This window comes from Trifolium pratense, linkage group LG2, assembly GCF_020283565.1.
Source record: "Trifolium pratense cultivar HEN17-A07 linkage group LG2, ARS_RC_1.1, whole genome shotgun sequence".
NCBI lineage: Eukaryota > Viridiplantae > Streptophyta > Magnoliopsida > Fabales > Fabaceae > Trifolium > Trifolium pratense.
In genome coordinates this window covers 8,502,165-8,527,414 of record NC_060060.1, presented here as the reverse complement: position 1 = coordinate 8,527,414, position 25,250 = coordinate 8,502,165, and the positions used below count along the sequence as shown (strand labels likewise).

The window sequence follows — 25,250 nt, the reverse complement described above, 5'->3', positions numbered from 1 at the left end:
AAGTGTAATATGTAACAATAAAAAATAAAATACAAAAATTCTAAGAGCATTTTCAATAAGAGTAGTATAAGGAATTTCATGGATTAATTATTCTATATTTGTTTATGTGCTTATTTTATATTTTATATATTTTTAAAATAATTTTGGAACCCCATCGTTTTGTTTACTTATTAAAAAAAAAAATTGCTGATAACTAAAGTTTAAAAAATTGATGATAATTAAAGGTTAAAAAAAATTAAAGACATAATCAAGAACATAAACTTAAGTAGACATCCATAAATAAATAAAAATCGTGATTAATTCCGCCGTTCAAATTTATTGAAAACAGGGTTAACATATTAGGATTCCTAAATTCTTTCATAATTGAAGCACATGTTTTAGCGGTTGAAAGGTTTTATTGTAAGTAAGGGATACAGGTTCGATGACAAATATGTATTTTTTTTTAATATAAAGCTGCAATAAAAAGAAAGAGAAAATGAGAGGGGAACAAATTTGGTTTAGGGTTAGCTTATGTTAGCAAGCTTATAATATAAGAGATTATCGGTTTTTAATTGTTTAAATTGTGCAATGAAAATTGATGGTGCTTAATTGTCGTATGAAATATTTCCTATGAAAGTTGATGGAGCTTAACACTTTGTGGACATAATTTAAATCACAATTGGTCTGCTAGTGCATAATGTATCAATTGATCATCGGTTAATATTAAATCTGCAATGTTAAAATCAAAATAATGAATGTGATTAGTGACATGACTATGGTTGTGTTTGGTTGTATTGCAAAAAAAATTGATTTAGCAGAATTGAGTTTGATAATAACTTTCTAAATTACACGTGATAATAACTTTCTAAATCTCACATGATAATTATTCTCTAAATTTATGATCCGGTAGAAAAAAAAATCATTGATCAGGAAAGACGTAAAAATATTTCGTGATGAATAATATAGTCAACAATAATTTTGATATGATATACTTTTAAAATTGATGGTGCTTATCAATTATTGCACATAATTTTAATCACGATTGATATACTTGTCATAATGGTTGGAATTATTGCCTTACATTGAAAGGTTGCGGGTTCGAATCATAGTCAAGACAAAATTGTATTATTTTTTAATAAAAATTGCAAGATAAAATGGAGGGAAAACAGGGAAAACAAATTAGGGTTTAGAGTTTGCTTGTGTATACAAGCTTATAATATAAAAGATTATCATTTCGTTTTCTTTAACTCATTTCGCATTCAAACATACCAGAACATCATTGCACAGCATGCGTCTAATTAGTCGTAAAATATCTAATTATAAATTAATATTGAAATAATATAAGGTATATGAAAATTTTTGAGTAACATTAAACGATAGTTCAACAATAATTTTGAATAAATATTCATATAAGGAAGGTATATTACGGAAGACTTCGTTATAGACCACATTCGAAGTCTTAGTGATATCTTCGTCGTCATCGTCGATGATCAATATTTTTAATTCTTCTCTAGAAGTAACTCTTGAAATCGCAACATACAGTTGACTATGTGAAAACACTGGCGACGGAAGATATATCTCAACATGCTTTAAAGATTTTCTCTAGCTCTTATTAATAGTTATCGCAAAAGAAATCATTAAAGAAAATTGTCTCCACTGAAATTTAAAAGGAATTCTTACGTCAGATGGTGTCAGAAAAAATCTAGTTATGAAAACCCGATCATCAATATTACTTCCTGAAATAATTTTTCCTTCAAGAACAAGTTTTCTCAATCTTGTAATAAGTCTTGTTCCATTGCATAATCCTAATTTTTTATTCAAATTCCTTAATAGCATAACAGGATTCCAACTTTAAGTCTCAACATGTGATTTGTGAGTCCCGACGTAGAAATCGTGTTCAAAAATTCGGGAGTATGAACATTATTCACTGTTTGACCATCTACATTTTGTATGAGTGGAGTATCATAACTCAAAAAAAAAAATTTCTTCACCAGGAATTAAATCCAACATATAATCATTTATTGTGTCGGCTATTGAATTTTTATGAGCTAATATAGCTCTATTTTGGAAACACGTTATATCGTTCATGTTTTGTAAAAGTTGGAGATATGTAGTTTCAACGATAGAAGTAAGAGGATCACCTGAATTTGTAATCAATAAATTTGATGGAATGTCAAGTTCTAAATCGTCGTTGTTGTCATCTTCAATTTCTCCATCGCCAAAACCCAAAACTCATTCAGAAAACAATCTTTTTTTATCCAGAAAGGTTATGATACATTGTTAGCAAAAGAAACAAATGTGAATCAATGATTTTTTTTCGTAATTAATAATATAGTCACATTGATATATACATGGAGTCAACTACTATTTGCATAAATATCACCTTGATATATATATTTGCAACGATCAACCATACTCCTCAACATGAACAAACTTTTAAGTTCAGAAAAACATAAAAAAAGTATTTTTTTTAGCATGTTTAGTTAAAAAAACGTAACTTTTAAGACCAGTGATTTTTTTCTTTCCGTAAAAAAAAAAAACTAAGAAAATGGTTAACATGTTTAGTTAATTAGTAAAAAATATTGAATTAGGATAAAAAAAATGTAAATTTTATCAAAAAAAATAAAACACTAAGAAAGTGTATGATTTGTTAGATTTCTAATTATCGGATTTTAATTGTTTAAACTGTGCAATGTAAATTGATGGTGTTTAATTGTTGTATGAAATCTTTCCTATGAAAATCGATGGTACTTATCAATTATTGCACATAATTTTAATCACAATTGGTACTAGCCATAATGGTTGAAATTATTGTCTTGCATTGTAAGGTCGCGGGTTTGAATCCTAGTAATAAAAATTGCAAGATAGAAGTGGAGGGAAAACAAATTATGTTTAGGGTTTGCTCGTGTATACAAGCTTATAATATAAGAGATTAGTTTATGAATATGAAATGACATAAAAAAAATATATGTTTAATTAATATTTAATTTTTCAAACCAATGATATAGGAGTAAAACTGAAAGAAAATATAATAAGTTATAAGCTCATAAGCTACTTGAAATAACGTTTGAAAAATAAGTTATAAGCTACTAAAATAAGTTATAAGCTCTTTTTTAAAAAACCATTATCAAACAGAGCTTATAGCTTATAGCTTAAGCTCAATATTTGACCTTACCAAACAGAGCCTTCCTCTTAGACTGCAAATATTCTTTTTATAAGTTTATTGAATAATAGATACATTAATTTTTCAATAAATCTAAAATGAAAATATTTGCTTATAATTAAGACCGAAATGAGTATTTTTTTTTGTTTTATGACCATCTAATACATCATTGTAGTCTTAGAAATTTTGGGAGCTTTGTACTTCTATATTTATTTTGTAAGTCATAATTTTATTTCATTTTCCAGATTCATATGTCATGTCTAAAATTGTAAAAAATTACATCAATATTTAAAAAGTTTACAAAAATATCAAAACTACGATAGAATCATGATAAAATTAGTTATATAAATCCGAACATGTATAAGTAATATCCATGTATAAGTAATATCTCACACTAGATGTAACATCCAGCTTATTAATTTTTTTTTGTCAAGTAGCTTATTAACTAGAAAAAGTGGAGTGTCCCGAGTTTGAACCCGAACTCCTGCACATAAAGTGCAATATCCCTACCTATTGAGTTAAGCTTACGGGGACCCAACCTATTAATCTTTAACCACCATCTTTGTATTTTTTGCTGCAAATGAATTTAATATAAACATAATATTTTTTAGAGTTATGGCTATCCATATATACACTAAGTAAAAAATAATATCAGTGATGTCCTGCTCAGCCACTCCTCCTGAATACGCTTAAATCATCCCAGTAATACATACCCGGACCTCAAAAAAACCAACTCACTCTCTCAAAATTACTCCAAGTCAAATCAAAAACATATAACACTTCAACTCTTAGGTCAAAATATTATTTTCAACTCTTTGTTTGGTGAATTAGCAAAAGGCAACCATAGCAAGCGAATTCGTCATATAATTTGGCTGGCGACGACATGGAGTATTTGGCGCACGCGTAATAACATTATTTTTAGAGGAGACTGTGTCAACATATCATCTTTAGTGGAGCAAATTGTTTATTTTTCTTGGTTTTGGTTTATAGGCCGAACAGGGAACAATGTTAATTTAGTTTTTTCTGAATGGCGTAATAATCCTTTAGATTGTTTTCAACGCATCTAAAGTGATCTATTCTGAATTGTAAGGGTTGAGTACCCCTTGTACTCCTTATAATTCATTTTTTTGCTTATCAAAAAAAAAAACTAGCTAGTATTTAATAATTTATTAATTAATGATTGATATTATTTACTTTGCATTCTAACGTAAATCACTCACTTAAAGGAGCTAATCCCTTCCTCAATTTATTCTTTAAATCCGGGCTTCGAGTTTAAAACCTTGGGGTTACTTACCTTAGTGCCGCAATATTCCTAAAGAAGTGAACGTCATTAGGCATCTAATATCTTTTATCTTTTACTAGTAAAAGGAAGGTTGAGTTGCTCATAGACAAGAATTTTGATGATGTGTCACTCTAAGAAAATGTTTCTAATCTCTATTAAAATCTTTTACTTATTCCTTTTAATTTATTAAATTAAATCTAAAAAAACGAAATTAGCATCATCATAATTGTATGAGTAACCAAAAACATATCATAATAATTGTATGCATTTTTTTACATTCCTCCAAAAAAAACTTATAAAATGAGAAAGTTTAGTGACTAATAGGTTCACTCTCACTCTTTATAACCACCACCCCACATTCTTTTTCTACTCATTCCTAAATCTTAATATTTGACATTTTCACTCAATCTTTGAGCGTATTTCTACCATGGTGCTATGTATTGATATCAAACCATATTCATTTGTACTAATGTTTAGTTTTTTTTCTTCATTTGTAGGTTGAAAGAAATAATTTTTCACTACAAATAGAATGTTAATGGATGAAAAGGTCGGTATTCTCAATTACTCTTATCAAATTATATTGTTCACTTAAAAGTTATCTTTAAATTTTTTTTTTTATCATAACAATGATGGTAAGTAAAAAATCTTATTTTTTTCATTTATTTACTGATTTTGGTTGTTGTTTTATTATCGAGAACATAAAATCGTTATATTATTTTAGTCTACTTACTCCAGATCCATGTGATAGAACCAGCGGAAGAAAAAAGTATATACTAATTTATAGATTTTTTGTTTGAGTCATCATTTACTTTCTCCAAAATAACTCTTGGGTACATATTCTTCAACTTTTAATAATGTCTTATGTTCTTTTTTTTACTTTTCATGTATGCCTTCATTAATTTATTGATTTCTATGGCAGAATATTGACTAAAGTATTTATTGATTTTCATGCATCCTTACGAGAAATTTGTAAAACAAATGGTCACTCATATAAGAATATCTTATCATCTATTGAATACTAGACGATTACCCGTGCGATGCACGGGTTTTATGCGTTGTTTTATACTATAACTTAAAAAAATTGTTTGTATAGGTAGTAAATCTAAAATCAAAAAATAAGTATTATCAAATCAAAATAATAGTAATAATAGAAGTTATCTAAATGTGATATAGATATTAAATATGTGTTTATACATTTAAAAAAAAAAATTATTTATACACTATACATTTGAAGTCACCTTGGTATATTCTTCATTAACATTGGTTAGCAATATCTTTAATTCATTCTTTAAAATAACTCTAGAAATACCAACATATAATTGACTATTGAAAAAAAAATTGATGTTGGAACATAATAAGTTTTTTTTGTATTATAAATTTCATTGGATGGTTCTGAGTTGGATAAACTACTTCATTATCAAATCGGTCATTTATATTTATTTGAAACATATTGAGGCAAAGATAAATCAACTTAACCGCGTATTCAAAATTGAATACGATAAAAATCATGAACAACATACAAACCATTAGTAAATTTTATTTTATCTATTTTTTTTTATTAACACTTCAAATTGATTTTTATTTGGATCAACCAAAAGAATGTGACGATGAATTTGCGTACCAAAATCATCCGTAAATAGTTTTGACAATCGACCAAATAATTATATATACAAATGTTGAACAAAAGATTATTAGTAAAAGCATTACCTATTATGAACCAAAAATAATAAAATACACAAAATAATAAAATGAAGAAAAAAAATTAAAATGAATAGTAACCCAAAAGAATAATAATAATAATAATAATAATAATAATAATAATAATAATAATAATAAAAATAATAACATTTAGTACCACACATTAAATGAATGTAAGTGAGTGATATGACTAAATGAAAAGTTTTCATTGGTTTAAGTGGGTGATATGGAGTAAGGTTTAGATAGTCAATTGGACAACTATCTAGGATTTATATATATAGATTCAGTTTCACCCTTTTATTATTTATCCATTTTGTATTTCATATTCTTCATATATGTCTTGATTAATCCATAATTTTTATGGTTGGATATCTATTATATTGATCGGCCAAATTATATCTTGAAAATTGATATAACGTCTTTTACTATTAAAAGGAAGCTTGAATTGCTCTTAGACCTTCTTTGTGATGATGTGACACCTCTAAGAAAATTCTTACAAAAGAATATATCAATAATGAAAAATGAAAAATTTAATTAAAACTGACCAACTAATATTATAAGACCTACAAATTTATATTTCGGTTATGGTTTAGAGAGATATAAATGATACTATGACCATCAAATTCTCATGATTGTTGGAATTCTAAAATTAAATTCTCACAAGAAGATATATCAACAAACAATTATGTATTCTTATATTTTTTTGTCTCAGCTTTCTACTAAATTTGGACTTATAATGATAAATAATTGAGAAAAAACTGAATTGTGTCATATTAACATTTTTGCGTTCAACTTTATTTTATGCTTAATTGCAAATAATTGGAAACATAAATTAATAGTGTGACTTTTGATTATCTGCAAAAGAAACGGCACACTAAAATGAAAAGAATAAAACTTCATGTGTTATTGTGGTTTTTGCATAAAGAGTTCTAATTTCTAATGCTATAAATTAACCTTTGCATAGTTAATTTGTAAAAATATAATGCAATGATAACTAAACACTCATATAATTAAATCTTATGACTGTTGGAATGTTTCTCAATATAATCATGGTTCTTATATAACTAATATCTATTCACCTGTATCACATACTTTTTCTTTAGTCGTGCTCTCTCATTTTTTGTATTTAATTATTTTGTATGTTTTCTATGTATAGATACTAGTTATGAACCCGTGCTTCGCACGGGTTAACATTACTTGATAATTTTGAAAAATTATAAACCATATATAAAATTGAAATAAATTTATAAATATTTATATTTAAGACATGTTCAAAATATCCCGCGACAACTTTAAACATATATTGTATATTGTTGATAAAATATGAAAGTCCATATTATTATTCGTATATATTGTCGACATAAATTCTTCATAAAAGTATTGAAAATCTTTGTGTCAAAAAAAAAAGTATTGAAAATCTTCTACAATACTCCCTCCGTCCCAAAATATAAGGGAAAATTGGTCAAATAAAGTTGATGTATTTCGTTAAAAAATTGGACTAAATACATCATTTTTTTTGAACAATTTTCCCTTATATTTTGGGACGGAGGGCGTACTATATTTCAATTAAAAAATAATTATAATAAGTGCAAGCATAATGGTTTTTTTTCTACAATAGTTATTTTTAAATGTTCATCTTTAACACATGTTCAGGTTATCCCGTGACAAACTAAAACTTTAAGACATGTCTTACGTATCTCATATATTGTAAATAAAATATGAAAGTTCATATTATTAGTCATACATATAGACGACATAAATTCTACATAGAAGTAACAAAAGTCTTGTACAATATTATTTTTCAATTAAAAATTACTATAATACGTGCACTCATAATGATTTTTTGTCTATCATAGTTATTTTTAAATATTCATATTTAAAACATGTTTAGAATATCCCGTGAGAAACTTAGAGATATATTGTATATTGTTGACAAAATATGAAAGTCCATATTATTAGTAGTATATATAGTAGACTCATTCATTTTTCAATTAACAATGACTATAACAGGTGCACTCATAGTTCTTTTTGTATATAATATAGTTATTTTAAATATTCATTTTTCAGACATGTTCAGGATATCCAGTCCCGTGACAAACTAAAACTTTAAGATATGTGTAACGTATCTTGTATATTGGTTAGTAAAATATGAAAGTCTGTATTATTAGTCATATATATAGAAGACATAAATTCTTCATAAAAGTAATGAAAATATTCACCTATATTATTTTCAATTAAAACTTTACTATAATAGGTGCACTCATAATGATTTTTGTCTATAATAGTTATTTTTAAATATTCATCTTTAAGAAATGTTCAGGATATCCTATGACAAACTTAAACTTTAAAATATCGTATATTGTTGATAAAATGTGAAAGTCCATATTATTAGCCAAATATATAGACGACATAAATTCTTCATAAAAGTAACGAAAATCTTCTACTATACAATTTTCAATTAAAAATGGCTATAACAGGCGCATTTTTTGTCTATAATATAGTTATTTTTAAATATTCATGTTTAAGACATACTCATGTTATCCCGTGACAAACTTAAACTTTAAGACATGTCTAACGTATCTCGTATATTATTTAGTAAATTATGAAAGTCCATATTAGTAATCATATATATATTGAAGACATATTTTCTTCATAAAATTAACGAAAATTTTCTACTATATTATTTTCAATTAATAAATTACTATAACAGGTGCACTCATAATGGTTTTAATTTGTCTATAATAGTTATTTTAAATATTCATTTTCAAGACATGTTCAAGATATCCCTTCCCGTGACAAACTTAAACTTTAAAGTATGTCAGTCTGACGTATATCGTAGATTGTTGATAAAATATGAAAGTCCATATTATTAGTCAAATATATAGGCGACATAAATTCTTCATAAAAGTAACGAAAATCTTCTACTATACAATTTTCAATTAAAAATGACTATAACAGGTGCACTCCTAATGATTTTTGTCTATAATATAGTTATTTTTAAATATTCATGTTTAAGACATTAAGTCAAAAAATAATATTCATGTTTAAGACATAATCATGTTATCCCGTGACAAACATAAACTTTAAGACATGTCTAACGTATCTCGTATATTATTTAGTAAATTATGAAAGTCCATATTATTAATCATATATATATTGAAGACATATTTTCTTCATAAAATTAACGAAAATTTTCTACTATACTATTTTCAATTAAGAAATTACTATAACAGGTGCACTCATAATGGTTTTAATTTGTCTATAATAGTTATTTTAAATATTCATTTTCAAGACATGTTTAAGATATCCCTTCCCGTGACAAACTTAAACTTTAAAGTATGTCAGTCTGACGTATATCGTATATTGTTGATAAAATATGAAAGTCCATATTATTAGTCAAATATATAGACGACGTAAATTCTTCATAAAAGTAACGAAAATCTTCTACTATACAATTTTCAATTAAAAATGACTATAACAGGTGCACTCCTAATGATTTTTGTCTATAATATAGTTATTTTTAAATATTCATGTTTAAGACATTAAGTCAAAAAAAAAATATTCATGTTTAAGACATATTCATGTTATCCCGTGACAAACATAAACTTTAAGAAATGTCTAACGTATCTCGTATATTATTTAGTAAATTATGAAAGTCCATATTATTAATCATATATATATTGAAGACATATTTTCTTCATAAAATTAACGAAAATTTTCTACTATACTATTTTCAATTAAGAAATTACTATAACAGGTGCACTCATAATGGTTTTAATTTGTCTATAATAGTTATTTTAAATATTCATTTTCAAGACATGTTCAAGATATCCCTTCCCGTGACAAACTTAAACTTTAAAGTATGTCAGTCTGACGTATATCGTATATTGTTGATAAAATATGAAAGTCCATATTATTAGTCAAATATATAGACGACGTAAATTCTTCATAAAAGTAACGAAAATCTTCTACGATACAATTTTCAATTAAAAATGACTATAACAGGTGCACTCCTAATGTTTTTTGTCTATAATATAGTTATTTTTAAATATTCATGTTTAAGACATTAAGTCAAAAAAAAAAATAATATTCATGTTTAAGACATATTTATGTTATCCCGTGACAAACTTAAACTTTAAGACATGTCTAACGTACTCGTATATTATTTATTAAATTATGAAAGTCCATACTATTAATCATATATATTGAAGACATATTTTCTTCATAAAATTAACGAATATCTTCTACTATACTATTTTCAATTAAAAAATTACTTTAATAGGTGCACTCATAATGGTTATTTTAAAATATGAAAGAACTTTAAACTTAAACTTTAAGATATGTGTAACGTATCTCGTATATTGGTTAGTAAAATATGAAAGTCTATATTATTAGCCATATATATGGAAGACATAAATTCTTCATAAAAGTAATGAAAATATTCACCTATATTATTTTTAATTGAAACTTTACTATAATAGGTGCACTCATAATGATTTTTATCTATAAAATAGTTATTTTAAATATTCATTTTTAAGACATGTTCAGGATATCCCATCTCGCGACAATAATAAACTTTAAGATATGCATGTCTAACTTATCTCGTATATTGGTTAGTAAAATATGAAAGTTCGTATTATTAGTCATATTTATAGAAGACATAAATTCTTCATAAAAGTAATGAAAATATTCACCTATATTATTTTCAATTAAAAGTTTACTTTAATAGGTGCACTCATAATGATTTTTGCCTATAATAGTTATTTTTAAATATTCATCTTTAAGACATGTTCAGGATATCCCGTGCCAATTTCAAGACTTGTCTGACATATCTCGTATATTGTTGATAAAATATGAAAGTCCATATTATTAATTATATATATATTGACGACATATTTTCCTCATAAAAGTAATTAACAAAAATCTTTTACTATACTATTTTTAATTAAAAAAATGACTATGTATAATAAGTGCACTCATAATGGTTTTTGTCTATAATAGTTATTTTTAAATATTCATCTATAAGACATGTTCACGATATCCTTAGTCAAGCTTAAACTTCATGACATGTCTGACATATCTCGTATATTGTTAAAAAAATATGAAAGTCCATGTTATTGTCATATATATTGACGACATATTTTTCTTCGTAAAAGTAATTATCGAAAATCTTCTACTATACTATTTTCAATAAAAAAAATTACTATAATAGATGCACTCATAAATGTTTATTTATCTATAATAGTTTTTTTTTGAAAAAAATTGAGGGCTAGAAAAGAGTTTTTTTTTGTTTTCACCACCAGTTTAATCTGGTTTGGGGCTAGAAAAGAGTTTACCAACAGATGTAGAAGCTTGGAATCACTTCTTGTTGTTTGGCGAATTGATTAATTCAAATAAAGGCGCGCGGATTAGACACTTGATTATTGACCAGATACTTTCTCCGGTCCTATATATAAGAAAAAGTTGACTTTTTAGATTCATTGCAGAATTCATGTATCTAAACAATAATATAGTCTAAATACATTCATTCTACAATGAATTTAAAAAATGAAATGTTTCTTATATATAAAACCGGAGGGAATACAGTAAGGGCTCGTTTGGTGCGCAAGATAAGGAAACAGAATATGATAAAGTTATCATATCTTATTTAAATCCTTTGTTTGGTGCACCAATAAGAAAGGATAAATTAAACCTATCACTAATCCTATCCTGTTGACTCTTTGTTATTCTAATCCTTATTTTTTGGTGGATTAGCAACATGATAGGATTTTGTAGTACCACGCTCAGTTACCTCTTGTTGCTTCCTGTTCTCTTCTTCTCGTACATCTCAACACTTCCCATTCTTTTTAATAATCCATCGATTTGTTTATCTCACAAAATTCTATTGCTTCTGAGTTTTCTACTTGATTCATCCGATTTGCCTATTATTAATATTATTATTCAATTGTTGTCGGTTGCTTCTTATTCATGATCAATTTAACTCATCGATTTGCCTATTGTATCAATTGCTTGTTAATATGTTGGGTGGAAAAATCAATTGCATTCATCATCGTTCAATTTTTTTTAATTGCTATCTCAATATATGTAATTTACTTCTTGACTCACACAGACAACAAAATTTGAAGCTATATAAAATATTGCAACAATTATTTTTATAGATGAATGAACTTTATTTTATTTAATGTTAAAATTATAATTGTTTTTTGATAATTAAAATTATGTTTATAAAAAAAAAAAGTGTATTTGCTTTGCAAGAATAATTGTCATTTAAATATAACATGTATCTTATCATGTCAATATCAAGTGTACACTAAACACAAGATAGAAAAAAATAATGCTATCCTTTTTCTTATCATGTATGCACCAAACACATGATAAAATATGTGTTTATCCTATCACTATCCTATCATATCATTATCCAACTTTTTATCAAATCTATCTTTATCCTATCATGCGCACAAACGGACCCTAAATTTTCAGTGAATCTAAAAACTAAACTTTCTCTTATTTTTAAGACCGGAGATAGTAATAAACACTTCATTTGAGAAAGCAACAAAAGATAAATTTAATTTTTTTATAACCAAAGTAAATTATAAATTTTGTTTAAGATTTTCTACTCTTTAGGTATGGAATCCGTAACCCACACCACCACCACCCATATATATTTATTAAAAAATTAAAATTAACTTAATTCAATTTTGGTTTGAAGTCCATGAGTTATCACATTGAAATCCGTATGATTTCATTGTCTCTTTCCTTTTCAATTAATTCTCTTTCTCTAACTTCTCAATTTTCACTTTCTATAATTTTTGTTAACTTTGTATCCACAACCCAAACTCTAGCCGTATCTTTGGTGTCTCAAATGGCCACACTAATACTATCAATATCTTCCTCTCATCTTTTTTTTCCTCCTTACATGTGTTCCGCCGAAAAATATATCACTTTTCGTCATCTTCAAGCTCATCCATGGAATTTATGGTCAGATCTGTAACAGTGATCATGTAAGCTCTTTTTGGACCTTTTTATTTCAAGATCTTTGCACCAAAGTGCTCAACTTCTTCTCCACTTCCATCTACATGCAACAACAAATATAAAAATTTAATCTTTCGATTTCAACCCTTCATGTTTCACAAACTGTAATTTATTTATTTTTTTTGTATTTTTAGTGCAAATTTATTTTTCATCCTCTTTCTTTGTATCGATCAAAAATATTTTCAGTTAAAAGAGCTTTTTGAAAAATCATCGCAATAAAATCACTCTCCTCCATCTGATCTACAAAACCCACAAAAAAATTAAGATCAAAATACATTCGCCGGATACCACAGTTCTGGAGAGCACCGCACCGGAAACCATCACATCGAAAATCACAGAATCCTCTTCTGTTTTTATTTTCATATGTGTTAAACGGTAATTATGTTTGATTGTACCTTTTTTATAATAAGATCTAAAAGATTAGGTTGAAAAAATAATTCATTTATTTTAGATTTGATATTGTTTTCTAATTCATTATTATTTTTTAGATCTACTACAATTGATGAACTAAAACAAAAAATAAAAAAAAATTATATTTCTTTTATTAGTTTTGTCACAGCTATAACCAAAATATTTTTATTTTTTTTAGAAATAATAAGATGGTTTGAATTAATGTAAATGATTATGTTATCAATACTTCCCTTTATTTTGATTTTTCTTTTCTTCATTAGTTTTTTCTTTTTTTTTTTGACGAAATTTTCTTTTCTTCATTGTCACCGTTTTTTTTTAAGCTCATCCATCTAATTTTCTTTTTTCTTTTTTTCGTAATAAAAAAAAATTAATACAGTAGATCTAAAAAAAACTACTATTTCTGTTGTTTGGACTTGAATATATTTTTAAATTTATTTGTTGTGTTTGATTGTAATCTTCTACAACTTTGAAAAAAAACTCTGTTTCTCACACTATACAATTGATTTGGCTTTATTAATTTTTATTTTGGGTTTAAGAAGTTTTTTTTATATATGCTTCTGGAGTATCAATGAAAATAAATGGAGGCAAATGAGTAAAGGCATAAAAAAAATAATATTACCACTTATTTATCCAGATCCACTTGTTATGGTGAGCTTTAAACTTTTCTGCAAATAAGAAAAAAAACTGGTTTGTTAAGTAATGGAGTCGAAGATTAGAAAGATATATGAGAGCAATAAAGAAAAATTGAAAGAATGAATATAAAGGATACCGCTTGCGATTAGATGAAGATGATGCATCTGAAGCAAACATTGAAAGTGATTGAAGATTATATGAAGATAATAAAACATTCAAATAGTAAATCAACAAAGAAAAAATTAGTTTGATCAAGAAGAAAATAACTATGTTGCTCTGTTGTTGTTCTTAACAAAAAAACATAACTTTCCTGCAAAATGACATGAATATAAAATTGAGATTAGAAAATACAGAAGATAATAAACTTTAGATAGAAAAAAGTGAGAGAAAGAAGAGAGAAATGAGAGATTGGTTGAAAAGTAGTATATGTTATTAATTGATATATAGAAAAACTATTTAATTTGAAATTGAAATTTTGCCTCCAAAAAGAAAGTGGTTGTGCATTTAATGCAAGTGCCACATGTATTTAATATGGAAGGTAAGGGATATGTAGGTAATTTAGATGGATATTTCTTTGTTGGATAGAAGTAGATTTTAGCAAATTAAATGTATATATGTTCTCAACAAGTAAGTCAGCAACTATCTATCTTTATCTTTTTAATTATATATATGAATGTTATTTTATTTTCAATATCCATTTTTCACTTTTTTAATGACTGAAGTTTAAAGATTGTTTTATGGAATAAATATGATCATTGCAGTGTGATGATTGTGGAGCACGTCAATTTGATCTGAAGTTTTCCTTCTATTTAAACCATGGATTTGGTATGTTTTGTAAAAAAAAAAAATGTATGTCTCAACTATATTAGAAATAATTTGAATGTATATGACCTATGCAAAACTTTAGAAGTTAAAGATTATAATTTATTTTACGACATCTCTATAAGCAAACTCTAAATTGCTCTTATGTCTCGATTTTGTTGATGTGCCGCCTCTAAAAAGGCTTCATACAATTATATGCAATAATAATGCATAAAATTTTAAATTAGAAAACTTCTCATATTTTCTTATTCTTTTTTGACCAATAATACATTTAAGAGAAGTTAAATAAGCTATTTTAATATCTATCATCTAACTATATGATATTATTATATTTATAATAATTATTATTTTTTATTTATAAAAATATTTTAATTATATATTTAATCGATCCCGTGCAACACACGGGTTTACCCCTAGTATTTTTTAATACAAAGCATAATAAATAGAGGGTAGGCCGCTTTATAATAAAAAATAATTTAACGATGGAAGATGCATAACACTAATAAACCATATACCAAAGTTGATCATAACATCAATGCCTCTACCTTAACATCATCAACACAAATTTACAAGCTGATATTTAGATTACTAGCTAGAAGTTTAGTGTTTCAAGCCACAGGTCAGTCTACCATAACAAGATATTGCTGAATTTGAAATAGCTACTCAAAATAGCTAACTACATCACCTACAAAAACACAAATATATATATATATATATATATATATATATATATATATATATATATATATATATATATATATATATATATCAATGAAGCTCCACAAAACATAGCCAGCAGCAAAATATAGTGCTTCACCTAGCATTCCCTGGTACAGCAGGGCCCCATGATCAATTTAGACCTGGCGAGAAGATTTCCGGGTTACTCTTGGCAAATCAGAGAAAGCTGATGATGATTGAGATGCACCAGGGCCTACTGTATCTGCTTCATGAGTTCTACATGATCTTGTCCTTGTTGTTTGTGCCCGTCCATTGTCATGCTGGCTTCCTCTACGTTCATTCAGCTCATCCTGATTGCTGCATCCAACTCCGTCATCCTCAACAATTCTATTGGCTCTTCGCTTCTTTCCTTTAGAACCAGTAGCTCGTTGGCTTTGCCTAGGTCCATTGTCATCTTCAGTCTGTACATATTCTGCTTTGGGTACTGTAAATGGCCATGAAGTGCCACAACTTGGGCAAACTTTAGCAGCCTAAACAACAATGAGTAGCATCAGTAAGACAGACAGGAACACCACATTTCTAAGATGGTAAAAATGGAACTATGCTTCATACCTTTATCTGCGAGAAAAGTTGCTTCAGGCAGTAGTGATGAATTCGTACAGTACAATTTTCATTTTTGCACAACTCTGCCTGTTATGCATTGACCAATGAATTATTAGATCCAGAAATAGCAACAATGTAGCATATAAGTGCAACTGGTATTATCTACAAATTACATTTTTTCTATATCCGTTCCTTGCAACGGCAGCAAATATTGGTGATTGTTTGTCATAGGGTTCTCAATGACTCCCTAAGGCAGACAACTATTAAATAGGAATTATATTACCCCATAAAATTAGGAGAAAACTATACATGTGAAAGAAAAAAAATTCATGGTCAATATATTAATTTAAGAAAAAATAAACCCTTCCACCTGTTATGATGTTTTAAAATATGATCGATAAGTAAATAACCACACCACTAGTGTCTTTCAACATTTTCCCTACACTTTTGGTGGTACAGAATATTTAAAACCCAACAGAAGGAGTAAATGGAAGGTTCTACGTTGATTCAAAATAACCACAGCCAATGATGTGGAAAGGAAAAAGAAACTTAATAGAGTAAGACTGTCAAAATGCAACAGGAACAACCTTTATTCCAGCTTCATTGCAAACTTGACAGGATGGAACATCATTGCTTCGAAACCAACTGCGGAGATCAAGGAATGATTTTACACCAAGTCTAACATTACCATCTGCAGTCATATTCAACCACAAGTCCTTCGCAAGTTCTCTTAGAGTTTTGTCCTTTTGAGACAAAGTAAAATTCTTAAATGCATATGGCACATGCTGTTGGCTTTCTTGAGATTGTTGCTGGCTTCCTTGAGACTGTGAGCTGGAGACAAGTGTAGCCTGAATATAGATCATAAAATTTGAACACTATCGTCAACAATCACAATACAAAACATTGAAGATACTATTTTTAATGGAGACCAGCATCATCTATGTTTCAACAAATGTCCGCAAACATTCTGCTCAGTAAATGGTGTAAAAGCTTTCTGAGAGCAGATCAGATTATCTAGTTATTCAATATGTATTGTACATCTGGTTTTAGTTTGGCAGCATATAATAACCAAAAAAATTCTATACTACTACTAGACAAGTATTATACTATTATATATGTTTCAACAAATGTCTTAAAACATTCCCATCTCAACAAAAGCTGTAAAAAAAATCTCAGCAATCAGATTATCTTGTTCGCCAATATGTGTAATATGGATTGACAGAAGGCAATATGCACATAACAAAATAAATACTATATAGAAATAAGACTATGGGTAAAGTTTTTAATATTCGTCAACAGAAAATACAGAAACAATTATTACATTTAAGTGTGGAATGAGAAAGTGAATAAAAAGGTGATGGAAAATGAGAGAAAATGAGGGGAGGGAGAGAGAAGCTGAGAGGCTAAGCTGTAATACAAGGGATTACTTTTAAGTTTTAATCAGATGAGTTGTAGAGTTTTCTATGCAGTCAATCAAAAGCAGATGAAGGCTGACTGTCTTAGACAGATCTTAGAGTAGCTATAACAGACATTGATACAACAGAATTGACTAACTGATTAGAAACTACCAGAACTAATGAGTATTAAGAATCCAAGTTTAGTGAGACGAGAACTGGAAATGTTTAATAGATAAAAATTAGGGATCATATAATAAGACACAAGTACATAATTTACAAGTGATTGCATCTTATATACAAGTAGATTCCCACTAATTTGGGATGTTTGGTCCTGTTCACCCACCAAAACAATCTCACTAATAATCTAATTTATAAATTACAAGTGCTTTACTTTGATATGTTTGATCATACTTTCACAGTATCATACACTAGTATGTTAAATTAAAATTCAATTTTTGATGAGCAGAAAAATGTATGCAAGTGAAAACTTATAACCTGGCTATCCAAATTAAGATTGAGAGCATCAATGCTGGAGATAAAACCTTCTGCAGTGCCACCTTGAACTATTGCTTCAATCTGTTGTTTGCCATTAAAAGAACGTAATATTAATAAATGTTTTGTCTCAAGATGTCTCAATATTGACGTGCACATAATATTAAGACATTTCAAACAAATGACAGTGTCCAATGATAGAACACAACTAGATGTACACACAACCAAAAGAACTTCATTCACAATGGGCTATACAAGCAATTTGTAGAGCGAACAGACAAGCAGAAAAACAGGAAAGTTCAACTACACTCACAATGGCCTTATAGAAAGCAATTTGTGGAACTGTATACTTCGTCCCCAGCTTGGATTGTTCATCAGAAACAGTATTAATTACTCCATAATAAACTTGGCCATCATATTGATTGATGCAGCCGCGCAACTCAAAGTTAGCACAAGTAAGGGCCTTGTTGATGGCCAGAATAAACGCATCGAATAGCCGACGATCAGTGCCTATACCAGGACATACCAATGCAATCAAAAAACAAGCATCTAACAATGACATATGAAACAAATAGCTCTGAACTAAAAAATTAGAAAAATGAAAAACATAAAGGTCTTGATGTCACATTCCATCCTTAGTGATCAGGATGCTATAACATAAGACTAAATGATCAGAACTTTACAACATTATGTAACCCATGCTTATGCAAAAATATCAATCATGGAAAAACTGGGATGCGGAGAAAAACTGAACAAACAAAGCAGCTGTTCAACAATAAAATACAGTTTGTGAACATTTTCAGGGAAATGAAATAGAAAAACCTGGATTTTTCTTAGTGAGATCCTCAAACATGGAGTGTAAGTCCTTCTCCTTGAGTGGTCCCCGTGACAAGAGAGCTTGAATTATGACATGGTGTGTCAAGCTTAACCCACCCGACATACTTCTTTCAATAACAATTCAGAAACCCTAATGTAGAGTCAATTTTGGAAAAATTAGGGTTCAAAATTTGCCCTAAATCTGCAATTTTCAGGAATAAAAAATTATTACAATAATGACACTCTTAAGTTTTTAAGCATTTGAATGTTGGAATAGCAAGCTTTCCATGTTTGGAAGGATATGTATCAGACAAAGTGTATGGTCAGAAACAGAAGTATAGTCTACCCTTCACACATTGTTATGAGAAAAAAAAAGAAATTAAACACTCACCTCTTTCAGCATTAAAGATAGATGAAAACTAGTACTCTATTCCTTGCTTCTTTGTAAGCTGCACCAAGCAACCAAGGAACACAGCAAAAGAGAGCCCTGCAAAAATTCCAATATTTAGTGACTGAAAAATAACCCCAAAAGTTCCTGTAAACCTGCCCAAAAATCTCAGCGGCTACAAAAACAATTTATGTCTAACTTCAATCAAGTTGGTATTTGCACATCCAAGTTTAGGAATCTATTTAGATAAGCATCCAAGTTATAGATGATTAGGATAGACACACCTATGAACATATAGTTAACTATCATCTGAGAACAATCTATTTTGAATTAGTGCTCAAGTTATACCCTCTTTTCGTTATAGGTCCAATAAACAATGTTACCCAAGCATGATTCAACTTCTTCATTCTCTAAGAACAAACTAACATCCCAACTCATCATTATACACACAACACCACTGTTCCTCAATCTAGGTCTTCATAGTGTCGAATAACATACACTTGTATACAAAAAGAAAAGAAACATTATTACACATTCACAACAAAGTACTAGTTTATGACCCTTTCTCTCATAGTTTCCACTCTTCTTTAATGCAGATTTGACAAGTCTATTAATGCACCAAAATCAACATTTACAATTTTCACCCCAAAATTAATGAAAATAACCACAAAAAGTAAACATCATCTTAGATATGCAAGTATTTAAAATTTCTTCCATAGTTATCATAATAAGCAAATATCTACAAATTTTGAGTTAGTCAAAAAAAAAAAAAAAACCTACAAATTTTGAGAAACCAGAAATTCGTGAATCCGAAACTATTTTTCTTAAACCGAAGTAAAAAAAATACGGTATCGCTGGTTCAGAAATAACAGTATGGAGTTGTGAAAAATGAAAAGTTGAGCATAGAGATGTTGAAGTAGGGATTTACCTGAGTAGGTGGCACGATAAACGAGGGAGGAAAGGGGAAGAAGAAAACGGTGTCGTGTCGGTGCGTGAGAGTGGTGGCGGAAAAGGAGGAATTAGGGATTAGAGAAGCTGAATCGTTGCCGAAAATAACTGAGGAAAAGAGAGGGAAAATCTATATATTGATCTTTCTCGTCAAAAAATTGGGAATGGCTCTGGCGGGAACTAAAAGATTAATTAATTGTGGGCTAATCATGGTTTGCACTTTGCACACCCTGATAGATAACCCATTAGGCATTATGTACTTACTTACCAGTGGTTTGTGTATGGGAGAAGTTTCAAAATTCAAATAAAATATAATTCAAAATTCAAATAAATTTTACATACTGTAGGTTTGCATTTTAAAATACAAATTCAGTTTGTATTTTCCCATATTTTGAGTTCTTACACAAAAATGAAATAATTTAATTTATATATAATATCGGTGTAAACTTATTTTACGGGCGAAGTCTATAATACTTAATTTTTCTCTTCCTGTTCTACAAAATCCCACAAATTAATTTCATATTAGAGACATTTTAGAAACACCAACCGCCACCTTCTCTCATATTTTCCGGTCGCCATGGCTGCATATGTAAAAATCGGACTGACCATTTTCTTCCCCTTGATATCGGCAACAAAACCCCTAAATTTATTTTGTGATTGGAGCATTTTTGTCGGCGACCACTACGTCGGAAAACGTCTCCACCGTACTGAAATTTGATACACGACCACCTCCATTATCACATCCTCTACCATCGTTTTTCCTCCTTTCTATCTGTTATGTTAAAGTTAAAATTAATTTGTTTGTTATGGTATCACTGAAAATTAGAAGAATAATCATATCATTGGAAGGAAAAAATTGTGTAAATTAATTAGATTAGATGTATGTAACAAGTGTAAAATTGAAAGGATAAAGGCGAGGGAAATTGTATTGAATTTTCTGGAAATTAAATCCAACTCTAGTGAGTGGAAGGATACAAGATGTGAACATAGAGAGTTTAGAGGGAGAGAATAACAAACTTCACAATTCACATAACTCACAAAATAACCCTATTACAGTATTAATAGTAACTCATTCCTTCACATAGTCTCATTTCTTGGGCTGAAGTTGACTAACTCTTATTTGGGCCTATCCAAATTGGTGGGTTCATTACAATACCTTCCCCTTTAAAACCAACCTTGTCCTCAAGGTTGTAAAAATTGATCACAACACAAATTTTACCCGGATCCCATTGCTTGAATTGCAAAGAATCCTCGGCATGGAAGTAATAACCATCACCACCCGGTTCCCATTTCTTAGACAGCGTAGTAAGAAAAATAAGATTATCACCTAGCAGCCATAACCAAAATCCAAACAGCTTGTGGAACTTCTTGTGGCTCATAAAAAAATACTCCACATGTGTTACAACAATATCTAAAATACAACCTTCATTTTCACACTTGTTTTCACCATTGAGGCCTTCAAAGTTTGCACACAAGTGATAAAATAAAACATGTTCCACCAGCACACAAAGACCATAACTATCACCAATGTTCCCTTGAATATTGAATTTAGACAACCAAATAGAAAGATGAGTAGTCCATAAGTAATAGTGAATCAAATTAAATTGACTAAGCACATTTGAACTTGAATAGGAGGTGATGTCTCTTTTCTTCAACTTCAAAACACAGTAGGCACAACCACCATTCAATCTCATAAAATCAAAATCTCCATAATCTACTTGTATCATCACAACCATCCAACATTTAGGAACAAGCTCAAAAGATAGCAATACTTTTCTCTCTAATACACCAGTTTTGATATACCCCACAATTAGATAATTAGAACAATCTAAAATCATCTTAGACATGTCACAGACCCCACAATTATGTAACAACACATCTGCATTTAAAGTAGCTTGAAGATTCTCAATTAATTGGATTGTGTTGCCACATAATGAGGTACACCACTTCATTTTGTGCAGCCATTTTTCAATCAAGATAGCAAGGTTTGCACTATTATTGGGAACAACAATTGCAGTCGGTGATGGTTCTGATGAAAGATTGCTATCAAATTTGTGAATATAACAATGCATGTAATGACTAAACTCAAGTAAACTGTTCCATTTGCTGCCAACAGTTCGGTGCTTTGTAGATGTTGTAAAAACTAAAGTTGCAGATTCAATTAGATGGGTCCAAGCTCAAAAGATAGCAATACTTTTCTCTCTAATACACCAGTTTTGATATACCCCACAATTAGATAATTAGAACAATCTAAAATCATCTTAGACATGTCACAGACCCCACAATTATGTAACAACACATCTGCATTTAAAGTAGCTTGAAGATTCTCAATTAATTGGATTGTGTTGCCACATAATGAGGTACACCACTTCATTTTGTGCAGCCATTTTTCAATCAAGATAGCAAGGTTTGCACTATTATTGGGAACAACAATTGCAGTCGGTGATGGTTCTGATGAAAGATTGCTATCAAATTTGTGAATATAACAATGCATGTAATGACTAAACTCAAGTAAACTGTTCCATTTGCTGCCAACAGTTCGGTGCTTTGTAGATGTTGTAAAAACTAAAGTTGCAGATTCAATTAGATGGGTCCAAGCTCAAAAGATAGCAATACTTTTCTCTCTAATACACCAGTTTTGATATACCCCACAATTAGATAATTAGAACAATCTAAAATCATCTTAGACATGTCACAGACCCCACAATTATGTAACAACACATCTGCATTTAAAGTAGCTTGAAGATTCTCAATTAATTGGATTGTGTTGCCACATAATGAGGTACACCACTTCATTTTGTGCAGCCATTTTTCAATCAAGATAGCAAGGTTTGCACTATTATTGGGAACAACAATTGCAGTCGGTGATGGTTCTGATGAAAGATTGCTATCAAATTTGTGAATATAACAATGCATGTAATGACTAAACTCAAGTAAACTGTTCCATTTGCTGCCAACAGTTCGGTGCTTTGTAGATGTTGTAAAAACTAAAGTTGCAGATTCAATTAGATGGGTCCAAGGTGTAACTATCCGTGGAGCTAGGAATGTAGGAAATAATTCTACCAAAGTTTGTGTAAAAGCTGAATTCAACTGTAAAATTATGTTCGAGTAATTATATGCATGAAATTGCTCGAAAATATTCTCACGCCTAAGAATATGATAAGCATGATAAGGTGATGTGCAATAAGGCCTCAAAATGGAAACTCCACCAAAACACAAATCTGGAGGTTCAGGAGGCAGCGGGGGCACTGCGGGTATCCGCGTCACTTGAAATTCTCCTTGCTTCAATTGAAAATTGTGATCCGGTGGTTTCAGCGGTGGTGGTGACATTAAGTGGTTCTCAACTGGTACACCTTTAGGCAATTCAAGTGATAGTAGAGGGTTCAATAATGCACAATCTGGTGGTTTTGGTGGCGGTGAATGTGTTGGGACATTTTGTCGAACATAAGATAGGCATGTTTGAATTGAGGCAGTCAATGGCACCACTGTGTGCTCCACCAAAATTTTATCACAGTGCAATTGAAACTTAGGTTCCAGACTACTAGCTTGTTTATTCCCTATACTCATAAAATGCAACGCATGAGGAATTTCAGAGTGTAGAGACAAACCTTGATTTCTCATAACATCCTTGTTGATGGCATCGGTATGCTCTGAGTCAGATATTGCAGAGTCTTCATTAGGGAAGAAATGCGTGGAAATCAAGTCCTGGGAAGAGGAAAAGATTGTCGTAACTGGAAGAGCTTTGTTCAACGGCGATTCTACGATTTTCCCGATGCAATCACCGATTGTATTCACCATGGATTTTGGTTCACTTTGAACCATAAACTCATCTGCTCGTGGGATTTCTTTATTCCTCTGCGCATTAGCAGTAGATGATTTGTCGATATTGGCAGCAATTATAGGCAAATTTGCAACCAAGCTGTCCAAATATGGCGTCGACGGTTTTGCAATTGGATTTTCTCGTGACAATTCTGCCATGCTCTGTTTAAATTTTCTTGATGATTCAGCAACATGGAATATGTGATTAGAACGGAATGGTTGTCGTAGGGTCTCCTGAGACGAGTTCATCGCACCACGGAAAGAGCTCTTCGAACCATTTTGCTTTTGGAGTAACGCTTCCAATAAGAAATCAATTCGATCTAATCGCTTATTGCGGCGTTCTACCCTTTCTTTAAATTGAGCATCACTCATCAATCTATGCTCTGCCATGGTGACAATGAAAGCACCAATGTAACAAGTGTAAAATTGAAAGGATAAAGACGAGGGAAATTGTATTGAATTTTCTGGAAATTAAATCCAACTCTAGTGAGTGGAAGGATACAAGATGTGAACATAGAGAGTTTAGAGGGAGAGAATAACAAACTTCACAATTCACATAACTCACAAAATAACCCTATTACAGTATTAATAGTAACTCATTCCTTCACATAGTCTCATTTCTTGGGCTGAAGTTGACTAACTCTTATTTGGGCCTATCCAAATTAGTGGGTTCATTACAATGTAGTGAGTCTTATGTTTAGAAAAGAAATTAATGAGAAATGAAAAAGAAAGATGAGTGATGCAAGAAGATGTGAAGTTGCTAAACCATCACAGTGATTTCTGGTGGGTTTGGACGAAAGGTTCTGAGAAAGAGAAAAGAAAAATAAATTGAATACAGATGCCCCATAAAAAGATTTATTACGCCTGCAAATCCTAAGGTTGAGAAATGTTGTGTATCATGAAAGACTTCTCTTGCTATTTCATGTTAGAAAAAGCCTTAATTACTTAATGTTACACAACAATATTGACTAAATGAGGAGAATTAAAAAAAAAATTATAGTAGTATTCATGGGTGGTCCTAACTATTTAGAGGCTAAGATCAAAAATAAAAATAGACTCTTCATAAAAAATTAAAAAAAAAATTCCTTT

The 25,250-nt window shown here is 29.5% G+C and overlaps 2 protein-coding genes and 1 long non-coding RNA gene across 6 annotated transcripts; all 3 read right to left on the bottom strand.

Annotated features, from left to right (window-relative positions):
* Positions 1-12,784: 12,784 nt before the first annotated feature.
* On the bottom strand, positions 12,785-14,612 carry LOC123905755. The gene is made up of 3 exons (XR_006808490.1): positions 14,335-14,612; positions 14,185-14,230; positions 12,785-13,194 (listed from the first exon to the last, which is right to left on the bottom strand). It is a non-coding gene; the product is annotated as an uncharacterized LOC123905755 (long non-coding RNA).
* A 920-nt stretch (positions 14,613-15,532) lies between these two features.
* LOC123905754 (non-structural maintenance of chromosomes element 1 homolog) lies at positions 15,533-20,607 on the bottom strand. 4 transcript variants are annotated; one of them, XM_045955479.1, is made up of 9 exons: positions 20,323-20,607; positions 19,398-19,493; positions 19,013-19,208; positions 18,504-18,700; positions 18,194-18,274; positions 16,889-17,149; positions 16,311-16,388; positions 15,782-16,228; positions 15,533-15,726 (listed from the first exon to the last, which is right to left on the bottom strand). In XM_045955479.1, the coding sequence occupies exons 3-8, from the start codon at positions 19,128-19,130 to the stop codon at positions 15,875-15,877; spliced, it is 1,089 nt and encodes a 362-aa protein (XP_045811435.1). In that variant the 5' UTR covers positions 19,131-19,208; positions 19,398-19,493; positions 20,323-20,607; the 3' UTR covers positions 15,533-15,726; positions 15,782-15,874. The 4 variants fall into 4 exon arrangements, with proteins under 4 accessions (XP_045811435.1, XP_045811433.1, XP_045811432.1 ...); XM_045955477.1 differs by having other exon boundaries at positions 15,533-15,733; positions 15,790-16,228; XM_045955476.1 differs by having other exon boundaries at positions 15,533-15,729; positions 15,790-16,228.
* A 658-nt stretch (positions 20,608-21,265) lies between these two features.
* LOC123905753 lies at positions 21,266-24,588 on the bottom strand. The gene is made up of 3 exons (XM_045955475.1): positions 23,330-24,588; positions 22,527-22,907; positions 21,266-22,104 (listed from the first exon to the last, which is right to left on the bottom strand). The coding sequence occupies exons 1-3, from the start codon at positions 24,549-24,551 to the stop codon at positions 21,452-21,454; spliced, it is 2,256 nt and encodes a 751-aa protein (XP_045811431.1). The 5' UTR covers positions 24,552-24,588; the 3' UTR covers positions 21,266-21,451.
* Between the last annotated feature and the right edge of the window lie 662 nt (positions 24,589-25,250).

What these genes read in the sequence shown, in the direction of transcription:
- LOC123905753 (XM_045955475.1), bottom strand. Translation starts at nt 24,551, where the DNA reads ATGGCAGAGCATAGATTGATGAGTGATGCTCAATTTAAAGAAAGGGTA. An exon ending in AATTGAATCTGCAACTTTAG is followed by an intron (nt 22,908 to 23,329) that starts TTTTTACAACAT and finishes CTGCAACTTTAG; the next exon opens with TTTTTACAACATCTACAAAG. An exon ending in AGAGAGAAAAGTATTGCTAT is followed by an intron (nt 22,105 to 22,526) that starts CTTTTGAGCTTG and finishes AAGTATTGCTAT; the next exon opens with CTTTTGAGCTTGTTCCTAAA.
- LOC123905754 (XM_045955479.1), bottom strand. Translation starts at nt 19,130, where the DNA reads ATGTCGGGTGGGTTAAGCTTGACACACCATGTCATAATTCAAGCTCTC. An exon ending in TCTCACTAAGAAAAATCCAG is followed by an intron (nt 18,701 to 19,012) that starts GTTTTTCTATTT and finishes GTCCTGGTATAG; the next exon opens with GCACTGATCGTCGGCTATTC. An exon ending in AACTTTTCTCGCAGATAAAG is followed by an intron (nt 16,229 to 16,310) that starts GTATGAAGCATA and finishes ATTGTTGTTTAG; the next exon opens with GCTGCTAAAGTTTGCCCAAG.